The sequence below is a fragment of the Aspergillus lucknowensis genome (assembly GCF_044049455.1).
Source record: "Aspergillus lucknowensis strain CBS 449.75 chromosome Unknown BJX67scaffold_25, whole genome shotgun sequence".
Classification (NCBI taxonomy): domain Eukaryota; kingdom Fungi; phylum Ascomycota; class Eurotiomycetes; order Eurotiales; family Aspergillaceae; genus Aspergillus; species Aspergillus lucknowensis.
In genome coordinates, this window is record NW_027263569.1 from 365,871 (window position 1) to 381,446 (window position 15,576).

General features: G+C 52.8%; 8 protein-coding genes across 8 annotated transcripts; 3 read left to right on the plus strand and 5 right to left on the minus strand.

The window, feature by feature from the left end:
* The first annotated feature begins 1,283 nt into the window (after positions 1 to 1,283).
* Positions 1,284 to 2,233, plus strand: BJX67DRAFT_388657 (cutinase family protein). Its single transcript, XM_071034384.1, has 3 exons — positions 1,284 to 1,456; positions 1,508 to 1,811; positions 1,878 to 2,233. The coding sequence occupies exons 1-3, from the start codon at positions 1,378 to 1,380 to the stop codon at positions 2,140 to 2,142; spliced, it is 648 nt and encodes a 215-aa protein (XP_070885452.1). The 5' UTR covers positions 1,284 to 1,377; the 3' UTR covers positions 2,143 to 2,233.
* A 380-nt stretch (positions 2,234 to 2,613) lies between these two features.
* Positions 2,614 to 3,424, plus strand: BJX67DRAFT_381991 (Zn(II)2Cys6 transcription factor domain-containing protein; the record flags this gene model as incomplete). Its single annotated transcript, XM_071033128.1, has 2 exons — positions 2,614 to 2,763; positions 2,945 to 3,424. The coding sequence occupies 2 exons, from the start codon at positions 2,614 to 2,616 to the stop codon at positions 3,422 to 3,424; spliced, it is 630 nt and encodes a 209-aa protein (XP_070885453.1).
* On the minus strand, positions 3,358 to 5,113 carry flbB. Its single transcript, XM_071024653.1, has 4 exons — positions 4,951 to 5,113; positions 4,811 to 4,898; positions 4,226 to 4,759; positions 3,358 to 4,172 (listed from the first exon to the last, which is right to left on the minus strand). Exons 1-4 carry the CDS (start codon positions 5,018 to 5,020, stop codon positions 3,710 to 3,712), a joined length of 1,155 nt encoding a protein of 384 aa, XP_070885454.1. The 5' UTR covers positions 5,021 to 5,113; the 3' UTR covers positions 3,358 to 3,709.
* Positions 5,114 to 5,429: 316 nt separating this feature from the next.
* Positions 5,430 to 6,494, minus strand: BJX67DRAFT_141111 (uncharacterized protein). The gene is made up of 2 exons (XM_071024651.1): positions 5,636 to 6,494; positions 5,430 to 5,541 (listed from the first exon to the last, which is right to left on the minus strand). The coding sequence occupies exon 1, from the start codon at positions 6,372 to 6,374 to the stop codon at positions 5,865 to 5,867; it is 510 nt and encodes a 169-aa protein (XP_070885455.1). The 5' UTR covers positions 6,375 to 6,494; the 3' UTR covers positions 5,430 to 5,541; positions 5,636 to 5,864.
* A 19-nt stretch (positions 6,495 to 6,513) lies between these two features.
* BJX67DRAFT_355911 (uncharacterized protein) lies at positions 6,514 to 7,861 on the minus strand. The gene has a single exon (XM_071029344.1). The coding sequence runs from the start codon at positions 7,598 to 7,600 to the stop codon at positions 7,169 to 7,171; it is 432 nt and encodes a 143-aa protein (XP_070885456.1). The 5' UTR covers positions 7,601 to 7,861; the 3' UTR covers positions 6,514 to 7,168.
* On the plus strand, positions 7,862 to 9,191 carry BJX67DRAFT_355912 (uncharacterized protein). The gene has a single exon (XM_071029345.1). It carries the CDS (start codon positions 7,937 to 7,939, stop codon positions 9,116 to 9,118), a length of 1,182 nt encoding a protein of 393 aa, XP_070885457.1. The 5' UTR covers positions 7,862 to 7,936; the 3' UTR covers positions 9,119 to 9,191.
* Positions 9,192 to 9,456: 265 nt separating this feature from the next.
* On the minus strand, positions 9,457 to 12,694 carry BJX67DRAFT_141186 (putative arsenite resistance protein Ars2). The gene is made up of 3 exons (XM_071024652.1): positions 12,316 to 12,694; positions 10,236 to 12,247; positions 9,457 to 10,177 (listed from the first exon to the last, which is right to left on the minus strand). Exons 1-3 carry the CDS (start codon positions 12,416 to 12,418, stop codon positions 9,548 to 9,550), a joined length of 2,745 nt encoding a protein of 914 aa, XP_070885458.1. The 5' UTR covers positions 12,419 to 12,694; the 3' UTR covers positions 9,457 to 9,547.
* Positions 12,695 to 14,028: 1,334 nt separating this feature from the next.
* hapB (transcription activator HAP2) lies at positions 14,029 to 15,567 on the minus strand. The gene has a single exon (XM_071024650.1). The coding sequence runs from the start codon at positions 15,341 to 15,343 to the stop codon at positions 14,234 to 14,236; it is 1,110 nt and encodes a 369-aa protein (XP_070885459.1). The 5' UTR covers positions 15,344 to 15,567; the 3' UTR covers positions 14,029 to 14,233.
* Positions 15,568 to 15,576: the final 9 nt, after the last annotated feature.

Here is a 15,576-nt window from a genome sequence, read left to right on the forward strand (position 1 = left end):
CATCAACGGTTTGCCGCGTTTCCCCGGCGTCTCAGGGCTATTGCAGGAACTAACTTTCTTTGCATACTTTAAGAACCCGAAATCATCGCACTCGTGTCCATCTCGCCAGGCCGGAGCCCGTCCATGGATATTTCAGAAAAGAGGGCGAAGAATGGCGAGAACAGAGTCCAAGCTGAAAAGCAATGACTCAACGACGAGCTCAGGGGTGGGCAACCATTTTGCCGAATGGCAGAGACGGCTCAAGCTCGATGGATCGATCCTTCTCACTCAGGGCCACCCCCGGTCGTTCATGCGAATCCTGCGGGCTTTTCCTCTCAGGAAAAGTCTCATCTCCTCCGGAATGATGTTGCCGACAAGAAAAAGCTGGCTACACGTCCCACAAACATGGCGATCAAGAACAGACGTTTGGTCTAGATTTGAAATTCTCTCCCCTCATCTGAGAGACTCGGCGTTTCAAGAGATCGCAAACTTGGCAGCCTGGACCCATGGGTCGAAAGCTTTGAACCTTGAAGAATCCAAGAACCCCAGGAAGGTTTCGAAAGACAAGGTCAAACAGCCACGCCGTCATCCTGCGACAGTTTCAACCGCATGATGCTCGAACCGAACCCTTGATCTTGGCCCTTTCCCCTGCATGATTCGAGTCTCTTGAGCGCAAATGAAACGGCTGTTCTCGCCGTGAAAATACAGTCAGGTCTCTCAGCCTTATGTGGTACTTTCTCCTGTGGACCCATGACCAATTTTTTGGAGAACCTGAGGGGAAAACAACAATATCAGCCTTAAGTGCCAGGCCCTCATGAAGTCCACCAATTCGTGCCTGGTAGCGATCTGCCGATGCCAAGTTGCGCCGTTGCATTTTGTCTCCGACGCCGCTCCAACGCACTTTCGCCATGGATACCGATTCGGGCATAGAGAAGTTTCACTTGCAAGCGGCTTCCTCACCACGAGTCCATGCCAACTCAACTTTGGGAAGCGATCATCCTTATATCCTCGCTGGGACAGCTCCGGCTTTTTTTCACGACGATCTATACCGAGGCTCCGGCATTTCCAACCCACCAGGGCCATGTTTTACAATCCCATCACGCCAATCACATTGGATGCCTCAGTCGCGCGGACGAACCATCCCCCTTGTCTCGTAACCATGATGAGGGGGATTTCTTCGGCCCAAACCCAATTCCCAGGTGATCAGATTCGCACTCGGGCTGGAAAGTCCTGCTGACCCTTGTGGCCCGGTGGAGGCATGGATTCGACTGTGGAAAGGAGAGGTATAAAGCCCCTGCAAGAATCAAACAACAAATGTCAACAACAAGAACTGGAGTTCCTCATTGCCTCCTCGCTGCTCCACGATTAAACTATCTCTCTTTATCTTGACCGTTCATCATGCACTTCAAGCTTCTATCTCTCCTTGCTCTTTCTGGGCTCTCCATTGCCAGTCCTGTCGCGCTTGAGGAGCGCCAATGTATGCTCCTCGCTCTCCAATGCTACAACCCTACATACTAATGAAAACCAGTCGGCGGCAGCGACGGCAATGAACTCCGCGACGGTGATTGCCAGCCCGTCACCTTCATCTTCGCGCGTGCGTCGACCGAACAGGGCCTTCTCGGTGGCTCGACCGGACCCGCCGTCTGCGACAACCTGAAGTCCTCTCTCGGTGAAGTGGCCTGCCAGGGTGTTGGGCCCAAATACACCGCAGGGCTAGGTGATAATGCCCTGCCCCAGGGAACTAGCCCCACTGCTATTAGCGAGGCACAGGAGCTTTTCGAACTCGCCAACAGCAAGTGCCCTGACACAAAGATTGTGGCTGGTGGTTACAGGTATTTCCCCTCCTTCCCTTCACCGTAGACTTTGTTTCTACATATACTTACCTTACCGTGATATAGTCAAGGAACAGCCGTCATGCACGGCGCCATCCCCGAGCTCTCCGACGAGATCAAGGACCAGATCAAGGGTGTTGTTCTCTTCGGCGACACCCGCAACAAGCAGGACAACGAGCAGATCCCTGATTTCCCCAAGGACAAGATCAAGATCTATTGCGCCCAGGGCGATCTGGTCTGTGACGGCATGTTGATTGTGACCGCTGCGCACTTTACCTACGTCGCGGACACCGGCGACGCGGCTCAATTCCTCGAGGGGAAGCTCGCTTAAGTTGTGGCGAGGAGCCAATCTGTACTTGGAGGTGGTTTTAGTGTATAGTTGTGAATATCACAAGGCAAAAACAAATGTTGCGAACAACGAAGACGCTGTAAACTACGCCAGAGGAGTTGTTAGTTCGGTATACTCCCCAAGGCAAGACATACTTCGGAGCGCGCAACCCCGCCAAACAACGAAAACTCGCACGTCCTTAGTACTCGCTCGTAAGGCCGCTCGCCCTCGCTTAGCAGCCCAGCCCAGCCCAGCCCCGATCTCGATCTCGAACGTTATTCATCGATCGTGTGGGCCACCCAGCTCACTAGCCTAACGGCTATCCTCTCTCCAGCTTTCCTCCCTCACTCTCTCTCCCCCCTCTTCTTTTCGCGGTAATCACACCCTCACTCACTCGTCAAATAACCAGTGCAGCAATAACGCAAGTAAATTTTTACAATCTTATTCTATTCTAGAGCAAAAAAACTGAGGATAATGACTCCACCTCCAACCACCAATCTACCACCAGTGCCAGCACCACCACCACCAGCAACCACAAGCACAAACACAAGCACAGAAAAGGAGAAACCCTCCAAACCCCGCCCCATAACCTCGTGCTCTGCCTGCCGCATCCGCAAAGTCAAAGTACCTCCCCTCCCCCTTTCCAATCCCAGTTGCAACCAAAGCATGAACATGAACATGAACATCAACATGGCATGAACTATATAAAAACAATACACACACACACACACACACACACACACATATAAATAAATAAATAAATAACCAAATATTACTAACACGATACCTCTCAACCACTTCCCAGTGTGACCGCGCCTCCCCCTGCGCCTCCTGCGTGGCCCGCCACACACCGAATGAATGCACATATGCGACGACGACCGAGGAGCGCGAGGCGATCGCGGCGGCAGACCTCATCGCCGAGCTGAGGGCGACGAGGAATAAATTGCAAGGGCAGTTGGCCAAGTCGACTTCGACGATGACGACGGCGATGGGGACGGCGACGGCGACGTCGGGTCTCGGTCTTGGTTCTTCGGGCTCCGGCTCCGGCTCGGACTCGGGCTTCCGGGCGGGTTATCCGGGGGAGGGGAACGGGAACGGGAACGGGAATGGGAACGGTGAAGATGAGGATGCTGCGGCGCTGGAGGCAGTGTATGCGGTTTTGAGACGGGGGTCGTGGGAGGTGGCGAGGGAGGTTGTGGGGAGGATTAGGGGGGGAGAAGGGGTGAAGGGTGTTCTGGGGGGGATGGATGGGGCTGCAAAGACTGGTGTGGATATTAACTCTTGACTGAAGATGAGGTCGCTCGCTTCACAGTCGTGATATCGATATCCTGGACTCAATGAGTATACATAGCCGTGCTTGCTCGAGGAAGAGTAATGAGTAATATGGTCGCGCCCGAAGAAGATCGTAGGGCTACTGAAATAAGAAGCGATCGGGAAAAAAAAATGAAAAGAGAATAGATGGCCCGCAGAGCTCTATATGTACAGACCGCTAATGATATCAGAAATATAGGAAGAAGGAAGTCAAACCTTCTCAGGGGAATGGCAAAGTAGAAGGAGGAAGAAGGCCTGATCATGAATACAACATCTCATCCGGAGGTTGTGAGAAGCCGCCGTCGATCCTTGACCCGATAACGTTGCTGAAGCAGTCCATGAGCTCGAAATCCTCCAGCACCGCTCCAAATCCGTAGCAGCGCACTTTGTTCTCGAGCGTGTCGATGATCAGCTTCACATCATCCCGTGTCAGCCGAGGGTACATTTCGTGACCCTTCAGAGCTTGGAGTGCCATTATCGGAGTGACCTGCCCCTCCGTCACTAGCTGCCGGCTGAGGTTGAGTAATGTTGACAAATTGGCGTGCGGCAGGTCGTAGGTCTTGTGTGGATACACCTGTTCGCTGGTCGTGTTGGCGATGTAGCTCGGTGGCGGACAGGTTGCCATTAAGGCGTGCCCTGAAAAAGGCATATCTTCGTCGTCAGCTTCCGCGATAGATCTCCGGCAGAGATAGTCCGTATGCTCTCGACACGGCGATTCCAGCCTAGTTCGGGTCAGAACAAATCAACAAACAACATTGTAGCAAATAATGCATACGTCAATATGAAATCAACCTGAAGTTGAGGCTCGTTTTCAAAAATTCCTGCTCCTTGAACAGGCGGACGACGATCGATTGCGGCCAGTGCATCACATGGCATGGCGCCAAGTGTGTGGTGATTCGTTCCAATATCCGGCGCGGTTGAAAAGTCGATTTGGTCAACCCCATTCACCTTCGGGCTCAGTCCCGACGAAGAGATCGTAGTCGGTGGCGTGCTGTAAGTATTGGCGTTTGATGATGATGCAACGCCCACAGTCTGTGACCCAACGCTTCCTCCTGCTACGGGACTGGACTGAAATACCGGCATCGAACGTTCGGCTTTGCGGCGTTCCAATTCAGCCTCGAAGTTGATGTTGTGGGCTGCGAGCACCTCCTTCAACAGATTGTTCTCCTCGGTTAGAGAACCGACCATTTCTCGATGCTGGTGAACAGCAAGATTAGCAGCCGAGATTTCTTGTGTGTAGGCCTCCCGTAACCGTGCCACCTCGCTCTCTAAAGCTTTTATGTACTGCTCCTTGCGTTCCCGATGCGTCCTAAATAGATAAATGAGCATCGATTTGGGCCACAAGATTGAACGACACTACCTCTGCGCCTGGCGGTTCAACTCTTGTCGTCTCGTAAGTGCGGGTTTGCTATCCGGTTTAGGCCCTCTTCGTTTGGCCGGTTGTCCATCTAGCTGGCGTCAATACGCGACCCGTGCGGCGAAAGGCAGAGTGCAACAGACCTCGGGTGACTTTTTTCTGTCCCCCGCCACTAAAAAACTTGAAAAAGTCTGTCCCTATCGAGCCTCTCATGTTGGGCGAATTTTGAGCTGTAGCAAATCCAGTTAGCTTTCCACACGAGAGCCAAAGGTTGAGGTCGAGATAAACGAAATCTTGCCATGCAAGGGGTGGTGCCCCTCATCCAACGTCGTCGGTCAAGGGCTACAGCGCAGCAGAAGCCTTCCGACAAAGGCCGTGAAGCAAAACTGGGGTGAATGTATGCCAGCACTGCCTATTCCTCCCATTCCCAGCACATGCTTGCGTTCCCCGATGCGCCGAAAGTATAATGACATGACGAAGTGTCTTTGCTGCTTACCAGGTGACGTGCCCTGCTGCAAACTCTGGCGATGCACTGCATCCAGATCCAAGGGCACAGGCCTATTGCTGACCGAAGTCATGTTTTCTGTGTTGCAGACGGCAGGGTGGGTGAGGAAAGTTGAATGCGACCGGTAATCCGCGGAGAGAAAGGGCGAGAAACAAAGCGTTGGCACACGTAGCAGGCCGAAGAATAAAAGCCGTACTCGATACAGAAGCCTCAGGGGGTGGGAGATCTTCTACAGATAAAAAATGTTGTTAGCCTCGAATAAGTATAACTTGAAACAAGTGGGTTCCTTTCGTCTGGCTGTTGGAGTTGTCTGGTATACGCACCCACGGAACCACAATCACAGGCCTTTTCCCTCTGGCACGAACGGAGAACAAAGAGAAGCTTAAAAAACTTCGAGTGGCAGTATAGTAGCGGATCGTGGGAGGGCAAGACGGTTAGAGGGCGTCAAGTCCGGCAGCGCGGGAGGGGTTGGTCGAAGAGTGGTCAAGTGGACTCGAGCAGTATGCGAAGAGCTGGGATGAGGCTGGAAGGCGCTGCGTTCGGCTATATCAATCAGAAAGTTAGCCAGGCGGGCCCAAAGTCAACTGCACAGTTCCCGTTCTCGCCAGATGCACGACAGTGCACCAATTCAATGGTTCCTGCGCCCGTTCTTCGGCACCCAGTTGGCCAACCGATCCAATCTCGATAGAATGGCTGAGCTTGAGACGAATCTGACGAATAAGCCCCAGTGAACGGCAGATTGGGGTGGATGGGGCCGTCCTTCCGTCCACGGGTTCGTCGTGTGAAAAAGAAAAAAAAAAAAATGAAATGAAATGAAAAATAGAAAAAATAAAAAAAGGCGGAAGGAGAAAGAGGAGTGCAGGCGACAGAGCGATCACTGACTGTGAATCTCAGATCACCTTTGGAGAACTCGAGATGGGCAATGGTGATGGACGCCTCAGTCCAAAGACAGCGGCAAAATTGGGGGACGGAAAAAGGGACAACTCCAGGGTCTCTTGCATCTCTTTTCCCATCCGACTCCTCCGTCGTCGAGCGAGAAAAAGCAAGAATGCATCCACCCATGTGGAGTGGACGGTGATACGAGACGCTGGTGAGAGAGTCCGTCCAACCCACGGCCCTTCAGTTCCCTTCTCCTTGTGCCGGGAGAGAAACAAGGGAAAGGAGAGCAGTGATCACCAAATGCTTTCAACAAATTCTGGTTCAGAGAGCTGTCTTTTCTTTTGATAGATCCCCAAGCAATGGACAAACTTTCACCGGCGCAAACCCCGGAGGCTATTCTATGTCTTCTTTTCCTAATTAGGGGATGACGATAGTGGCTCACAGGTGTGAGCTCCACCAGCTGGCACTCATCCTCGGAACGGCGAAAACGGCAGCAATCCGATGGGCTTCCCTGTGGGCAATTGCGCAAGATCGAGGGGAGAATCAGCGGAGAGGGGAACTCTTGTGTAACCGAACTCCCCACGCATCATTTGGGAGAATCATATTCGGACTGGTCAGTGCCCGGGAGTCACTCTGCAGGCATGCAAGGCCCGATTCTGTCGCACCCACGCCAGGATACTCTGTGTCCAGCGAGACATTGATGAGGCTGATGCGTCTTGGGCGTTTGCTCCTCTTGCTGTTGCCCAACGGTCGAGGGGCGTCAAGTGTCAACCGCGCGAGGGCATGCGCAGATGCATCATGACCCCTTCCAGCCTTGCAAATGAAATCCTGGGAAGTGAAGAATGAAGAAAGATAGAATTGGGCGTATCTAGGCTAGTGGAGGAGCAGGATGCCATCAGGGACATGATAGGTCCACACCTTTGGCTGAGATCGGGAGGTTCATGGCTCGTCAAAGGTATCAACGAAGGAAGAGAGGCTCACTGAAGTGAGAGCAATGCAAGCTTTCTCAGCACCTGTCCAGATGTACCTGGTGCTTCCAACACAAAGCCCCGTATCCCAGAATCTGCTGTTGTGTTCCCCGTCTTTCCTCCTTCAACAATAATCCCATTCTTTGGGAGGACGATCATAGTGCCAGGGAGGGAGGTGACCGTGCTCCTCCATGAGTTCTTCTGCATGCAATTCCCAGCCACTGCTCCTCGCCCCCCGTCAATAAAGTCGGGAGATGAGAGCATGGAAACTCGAAGAAGCCCTCGGGTGATCATCGCCATCGAATGGGAGACGAATTCCAAATCACCTCGAAGGCAGATCTGGAACGAACGTCTCCGAACTTCCAAAATAAGCATAATCATAGCGCAAACGAGCCAAGAGAGAGTCGTCTTCCTGCGCGGGGAAGAGCCGAGCCTGCGCATGTGGCAGTCTGGGAGATCAAAATGAACCTCGCCCACGTCTCAATTCTCAACCCCTTCAAGTCGGGCTTGGTGCCTTGAATGATGCCATGGTGCCGGACGTTCCCGTCTTCAAGATCTTCAGGCCCCAGAACTATCACCGACGATCTTAGGCCTCAGGCACACAGGCTCCCCAATCGGGAAGTTACGCCCCTCTTTGATGGATTGCTTTTTCTCTGGTTTCCTGATCCCGGACGCCTCAAGCAACATTCTTCCCCTACTCTCTCAAAAAATTTCTCAACGAAACATACAAATATATATCGCGAATGGTCTTCACACTAAGATGAAGACGGCCAGCGCATGGACAAATCGGAAATCCTCGTCCACATCTCTGCGCCCAGCGGCGCAGCCGATGATGCCCGCTATCGTGCTCAAGTTGAGGCCATTTTGAACTTTCAGAGTCACTCACGTGAGATCATCACGCTCACAGCAGACAAGGCGCAATCCTGTTCTGCTTCTTCTCCCCCTCCCTCGAGCACATCGCCACTTCTGGATGCTACGAGGCCCGTAAATGCGCCGCAATGTGTGCCGATTCGGGCTCCAAAACGGCATGTTTCGCAAAGAGACTCGCTCGATAGTCTAGTTAGTGTGATACCGGACTCCCAACCACAACAACCAGATTGTGTTGCTGAGAGTTTGCACCTCACACCTTATTATTATCCTTCTCCAAAACGGCCTCGAGTGGGCTCGCCGTCGTCCCCCAATCGTGCCCAACACGATGGATCGCAAGGCTCCAACGGAGGAAACCACGACTCCCCAGCAAATGCCAGTCCTACCATTATCAACACCCAAACGACCTCCATTGCCACGAGCGAATATGAACAAGAGAACGAAGCGGTGCGACCTCTTCGCGTACGAAAAGAAGAAAATCAACTCTTCAAGCTCCCTCCCCTTCCCCTCCAAATCAAACCACCCCCTCCCCCAATCTCGTCAACCCCTTTCACAACCCACATTACCCCAACGCTCGAGATGTTAACCAGGCGTCTCAAGTCCCCAAGAACATATAGCCCCATCAAGAAAACCAGAGGCCTCGACAGTCTCGAACGCGGATACTGGTATCTCCGCATCAATCTTTTCCATTCTCCGCAGGAAACCGCCTCATCCGCAATGACTAATTTCGACCCCAGGAACTGGGACACAGTACTTTTTTCCAGATTCTGGACATTCCTATCTGAATTCATCGCCAAGGAAGGTCGTGCTGGATGGGGTGTGTGGTGTATTCTTGAAGATGAGAATATATCCCCTTTGCAGGAAGCAGATGGGGTAGTCGAAGCCAAAGACGTCCGCCGTCCTCATCATTCGCGAGCGGACCCTATTTCTGGGCCCGGCGACACTCACCACCTCGCCCTGAAGGTGTACGCCTGGGGCGAAGTCGTCGTCCATATATACCTCCTCCTGTACCTCGCCAGCGAACGACGGGTCCGCAAAATGGGTGCCCAGTGGCGCGATGCCCGAGACGAAGTTGTCATTCAGATGCCATAAGCTGCATCTCTCACCCACCTGTGAAAAAAGTAATCAAAATTCGCAGCATGAATCTTAATGAGCTACATTGAACCCAAGTCTGCAAAGCTATTTCCCTGTGTACGAGAAACTATGGTACATTCAAGTAAATACGTAATGTCCAGGCCAGAAGACAGCATTTTGGAAAACCTTGAAGGACACAGAAAAAATATGGTTACAATAGAGCTGCTTCGCAGATCACACAAAGCGGTAGGAAAGAAAGAAAACATCGAGAAAGGCACTGAAACGCTGCGGGAAACAACTGAGGCCCCGAGTTGTCACAACTTAGAACAAAGACAAGAAAGTTAGAGGGACGAGAAATGTAAGAAGGCAAGGCTGCCGACCCCAAGATGTAGTAGAGAGGGTTTGATGAGATGGAAAAAGGAGAAAAGTAATGCTCTGTGCAAATGTTCAATAGTTCAGCTCGCCACTTCCAGCGCCGCCAACCGCATCAAGGTCTTCATAGCTCTTGAGACTACGGCCTTGAACAGCTTCGCGCGGCCCCATAGCCTGGTGACCACTGCCAGCCCCCATAGCGTCCGGGAAACCTCCAGCTCCGGCAAAAGCGGCGGCAGCAGGATGGCCAGGGGGGATATAAGGAGCGCCCGCAGCTGCTGGGAGACGCCCTCCAGAACCGTGCACGCCAAGCATGCCGCGGCCCGGACTAAGATGACCAACGCCCTGCCGGTTCCCGCGCCGATCATACGGCCCAGACCGGTTGTTGAAGCGGCCCCCGCCACGACGCATGACACCCGGCTGGTGCAAGCCAGGATGCTCGCCCGCAGCCATGCCATTACCAGCCCAAGTCTGGTTTCCCAGTCCCATAAATCCAGACAACCCTGCGCCCGGCACTCCCCCAAATCCAGGTGGGATGTTAGGATTATTACCAAGGTAGGCTGGCATTGCTGCCAGGCTGAATCCACGAGGAGTACCAGCATGATTCTGCCCAGAATTGAGAGGGAAGTGGCCGTTGCTATTAGCGTCGGACCGCGAAGGCGCGATACGGGCGGGATCAAGAACATAAGCATTCACGAGAGAGAGCTGTTGAGAGCGAATTAGCCGGAGAACTTCTGATAGGTCTTGGTTAGTGTCAACTTACATCACTCTTGATACGTTCATACCACTCCGTGTGTCGTTTCTCCACATGCTTCCGCCAGAAGTGCTCGGCTTTGAAAAGTTTTGTGCATTCAGGTACCTTGCACCGGAACTTAGCTTCATCCTCCTGCTTCAGGTGTTTCACCAATTCCTCCTCCAGAGCCTCGTCAACAGGCTTCCCGCCGAGTTTGACTATGTCCACATTTTCCGGCTCGAGAAGTTGAAGGAGCTTGTCCTCGAATGTCTTCACCCAGTTGAACGCACGCTGAAGCTGCTGTTCCGACTTGGACATAAACCGCTGTGACCGTTTCTCTGCCGGAGGCGAGGCCTGCTCCTCGCCGTCTTCGCTAGGTTCCTTCTTTCTGACGGGGAAAGGCTGTCCGAGAGCACTGGCTCTAGCCACGGCCTTCGCCTGAGTAGTAAGGCCAGCGCGCGGACGACGCAGATGTCCGCCGGGGCATTTTCGAGTAAGCTCGTGAACTGAGTCACACTCAAAAACACAGAAAAAGCAGAAGTTATAAACTCTTCGCAGATATTCCACCATCAAGTCTAGTTTCTTCTTTTTCGCAAGGAGCTCCTCATCGTCGGCTTCGTCCTCTGCCCACCCTTCCAGCTCCTCACCCTCCTCCGCTTCACCTTCGTCAACATCGTCAGTGTCGAATTCGGTCTTCCTTCTTTTAACATTCACAGGTCCAGTCACAGGGGTCTGGAGCCAGCCCTTCCCCCTCAGCACTTCAACCCGATCTTCAACCTTTGCGTATCCATCTGCACTGTGACCCAATTCGGAGTCAAGCTTCGAAACAAGCCTCCGAGCCAACTCCAAATCCCGCTCAATGCGTTCAGGAGAAGAAAACAGATCCCAGAGCGCCTTCTTTCGAAGTTGAGACGGTGGTGCGTGGACGCCCACATGGCAGACGAAGTCCGATTGGTCTGAACAATGGATCGTTTTGTCATTAACCGCTTCAAGGGCCTTTTCGGCGGCAGTAACAGTTGGCCCGTTGGCAAAAGTATCCTGGTCCATCTCCTCGCCTTCTTCTTCTCTTCCATCTCCCCTTTCAACGATTTCAACGTCGGGTGCAGGGTGTAGCATTATCCATCCCATTCGGTGGTACTTCTTCGAGGGGTTCGGATCACTGAGACTGAGCCATCGGAAACCCCCGTCCCCTTCTCCCAAATGTTCCTTACAAAACTCCTCGATCCTCTCCCGGCTTACGTTAGGTGCCAGCGTCTTAATAAGCAACGCGGGCTGAGAGAGCGCTTCATCACGAAGATCTCCACCCCTAGCCGGAAGCAAATCCAGGACACCGAGCGTTTCCCCAACAGCTGTAGTTTCACCCTCTTCCTTTTCAATCACACCGCCCGCGCCGTCGCTCTCACTCTTGTAGATACCTTCCAGAGTGAAATCGTCAAAGACGCCCCCTTCTATATCACGCTCCCACTGCTGATATGCATTTGCTCGGAAATCCATGACCATCCGGCGGAGGGGATCCCGCACTTCGGGAACGTAACGCTCTTTGAACCATTCCTCATTCTTGTGTTGCTGCACAAATGTCCTCGCCATTTTGATTTGGAGATCCACCTTGTAAGTATCATAGGCCGCCTGTATCTGAGCTCTTTCTCGATCACGGTCTTCACGCGCCTCTCGTTCTCCTTTGACACGATCGGACGGGCGGCGTCCACCGTGCTTCGCTCGTTCCTTTTCTTCTTTAATGGCTTGTTCGGCGCGCCACCACTCGGCAAACCAGTTGAAACCCACTTGGAAATCAAGATTTATGGGATTCGGCAGAGGATTTGTGGGAATTGGCCGCTTGCCCCCCTCCTGACCGGGAACATAGCGGTCGATATTCGCGGCAATTGGTGAAGGAGGGCGACGGCGATCTTCACGTTCTCGTGTTGTGTGTTCGCGCGCGGCTGTATAGTAATCGTCCCGTGAAGCTCTGCGATCGGAAGGCTCATACCGGTCGATGTGGACAGGAGAGCGCGAGCGTCCACGCCCACGCCGTCGATCTTGGGATACTGGGTTGCCCAAAAACAAAACATGTCAGCCAAAGTCGGGAAGCCAGGAAAGAAAGACACCAACTCACCGGGCGATCTGCGTCTGTAGGAATCCATCGACGCTCTGGAAGTGTAAGAATCCCCTCCCTCGCGGCTCCTGCCAGGAGATCCGTAAGAATCATACGAATCCATTGGCGGTCAATACCGGCGCTGCCCAACGTCTATTGGAGCCAGGTATCAGAGCAAGAGACTTAAAAATAAGCCGTCGTGGGTAACACAAGTGAAGCGAGCGGATTAGGTGTCTTGTGTTTCCGTAAATGTAAGCTAGAAGTAGATACGATCAATATTAGATAAAGTTCTCAAAATAGCCGTTTGGTAGACCATGGTCATCCGGGCGCTGACGCGGAGTGAAAGAGACGGAATGTGCGGGGAACGAGGAAGAGGGACGACCGCAAGGCGGTTGAAGAGTGTCCGAAGAAGATGCCCATGGCGGCCACAATAAGAAGAGATATATCAAAAGACAGCGTGCTCAGGAGAGCCAGAAGAAAAGAAGATTTTCCGAAAGCAGTGACAAAATTCCGGAGAGCCCCAAGGGCCAGAACTGGCGCGACGCTGCAGCGATGACTCCAGGGAGGCGGAAGTGGAGGGTTTAGGACAATAGCAGGAACAGAGAGAGATTTAGGTGGATGGGATAATCAAGAATGATAAAAGGGCTGAGGGAAACTTCGGCTGAGATAATGAGGCATGGAAGGGGAAGAAGAGAGACAAGGGCGGATGGGTGATGACTCGGGCGAACGCGATAAGATGACAAGAGGCAGGCGACCTACAAGAAGCCTTAAGGATAGAGTGCAGCGATATCAAAGCAATCTCGAGAGACGTCCGATCCGACCAGGCCAGATGGAGGCGAGACAGCTTCTATGACGGTCCAGAGAGAGTTTGGGACAAGAAAGAGAGCAAAGAGGAGACGAAGAGGAGCAGGCTCAAAGAGGCTGGAGCTGGACGGTGAAGACTAGTCCTGAATAGGATTAGCCGAGACAGACCAGATTGATTACATAACCCTTCCGGCAGCCTACCTTGGTTAAACTCTCTCGGGATGAATGGATTCTCATCGGTGTATGTTAAAGGGTCGGGGCGAGGAGAAAGTACCAAGAATCGGTGGTATGTAGGGTGTAGATATTTTGGACGCTTTATATACCGAGCAGCTCATGGTGCAGGCGGGGTTCACATTTACAATAAAGTCTACCAGTCCCCAAGAGGACGCTATATATACTCACGACTCAGGAAATGCTACGGTCATGAATGTACGGAAGTCTGTGGGTCTGGAATCGCCTGAGAAATTAACTAAGGCTGTGAATGGCTATCACTACCCTATTGTTGATGCTACCAACAGCTATTTGCGAGCCTATTCTGGAAGCGAGAGTGAATTCCAGAGGTCGGTGCGTGTTAAAATCAACAGCCAGACTAATATAGACACAAACTCTGAAGTAAAAAAGCATCTGGCTACAAGGGAAGCCCACATTCGAGATAGTACACTCTCCGATTCCTTAATGTATGTGTACGAGCTCAACCAGTTGTCGCGGATGGCTGTATACATTTGAAGCCAATATTAGAAGGGTAGCTACGATGCAACATTTAGCACGAGTAAAAAAGGACACGTGCGGGCACAACGCTAATGTTGGCATTACATCTGCATTGAAAGGGTTATTGGGGTTGGTACACAGTAATGATAGGGGTATCAGCGACCACCCATCAAGGAAATCAAACTCATCCACCATGCGAAGCGGCAAAAAAAGTACAAACGCAGCCACATCATACATGCCATTCCGATAAGCTTGAAACCAGAGCGAGGATGATATCGAATTTCGTATCAGCATAACAGCTATAAACAGACACGGTTGGGAATAGTAATTGGAAGCAGAATAACATAGCCCGTAGACAAGTGTGCGAGCATTGCTCGCTACGAGTTTGAAGGGAATGGGAACGCCTCGAATAATCTCGAGCGCACATTCAACCGTCCTCATCGGATGGCAAGCCAGACTCAGGATCGCTCTCGTCAGCATTAGTGCTGGCTTTCAACGTACCGGTCTTTGCCTTTTTAGCTGAATTGAGATTCTCGTTATTTCCATCAGTAGCCTTGCGTTTCTGACCTGGGGAGACGTCACCGACCGACTTTGATGGGTCTGCGTTCTCCTGCCCGGAGCCTGCGCCACCAGAGTTCTTCTTCTCCATGGCTGCCACTTCGTCTGCCGTAAGAAATCGACCACCAGGGCCACGCGGACGGCGCATTGCATGATTATGACGCGACTCATGGAGGTATGGCTTGCGGCCCTTCGAGGTAAGTCGGAGCTGTTCTTCTAGCTTTTGCCGTGCAACACGGCGTTTGAGGATACGGTGGAATTGCTTCGCGTTCACGTAAAGCGGGGACTCCTCCGCGCCACCAGGGACCATGGCCTCAGAGGCTTGGTTTTGCTGGACAGGATGCGGAGGAGGCGGCATGGGAGGGGGTACCGAAGGTCGACCAACATGATTTAAAACAGGTTGAGCGTTCTGTACATGTGGACTACCCACATGACTCATTCGACGTTGCTGCATTTGGGCGCTTTGTGGTAGTTGTACCTGCGAGCTCATCGGGGGTATTTGGCCTGGCATTTGAGGTGGCGACCGGGGGTTTCTGTCAGCCTTGACAGGTACTCCAGCCATGCGTGGTGAGCCGCGAGGACCTTGTTGCATCTGACCAGCCATCGAATCTGAGTGTAACGGATAGAATTGTCCTGACGCTGCCGCGGTTGCCATGGCAGCAGCCTGAGTGGGGGATATGCCGTATTGTCCTGGTGGGATAGCAGCTGTGACGCCGTAGGATTGCGGAAAGTTCATCTGCTGGTGTACCGGCCCTGGCGTATTCTGGGGGGGCTGGTAGTGCGACTGTGACGGGACAACGGGGGAAGCTTGATGCGTGGGATGCCCTTGTTGCATGTGTGCCTGGGGATTGGTTGGAGAGGTCATCGATCCCACGCCGGGGCCTGGGTTTTGGGGCGCTGGCTGATATGGACCGCCCATATGAGACGAAGGGTGCGGGTGTTGACCATGAGGCTGTTGATACTGCGGGGGGTACTCCATTGTGAGGAGGTCGCGGCTTGACGACCGTCGGCTCTTCGTGAGTCAAGGTTCTGATTAGTGGTGAGGATGTCAGGAACCAGCCAACCGGAACCGAGAGGAGTGGTGAAGATGGATGATTGGCAGACAGACGTTCCAGTAAGACGGACAAGCAGAGGAGAAGACAGGTATGATAGGATATAAGACAGTGGGAGTGTGCGCGTGTGTGCTTGGGGGGATGAGTCGCGTTGAGGGGC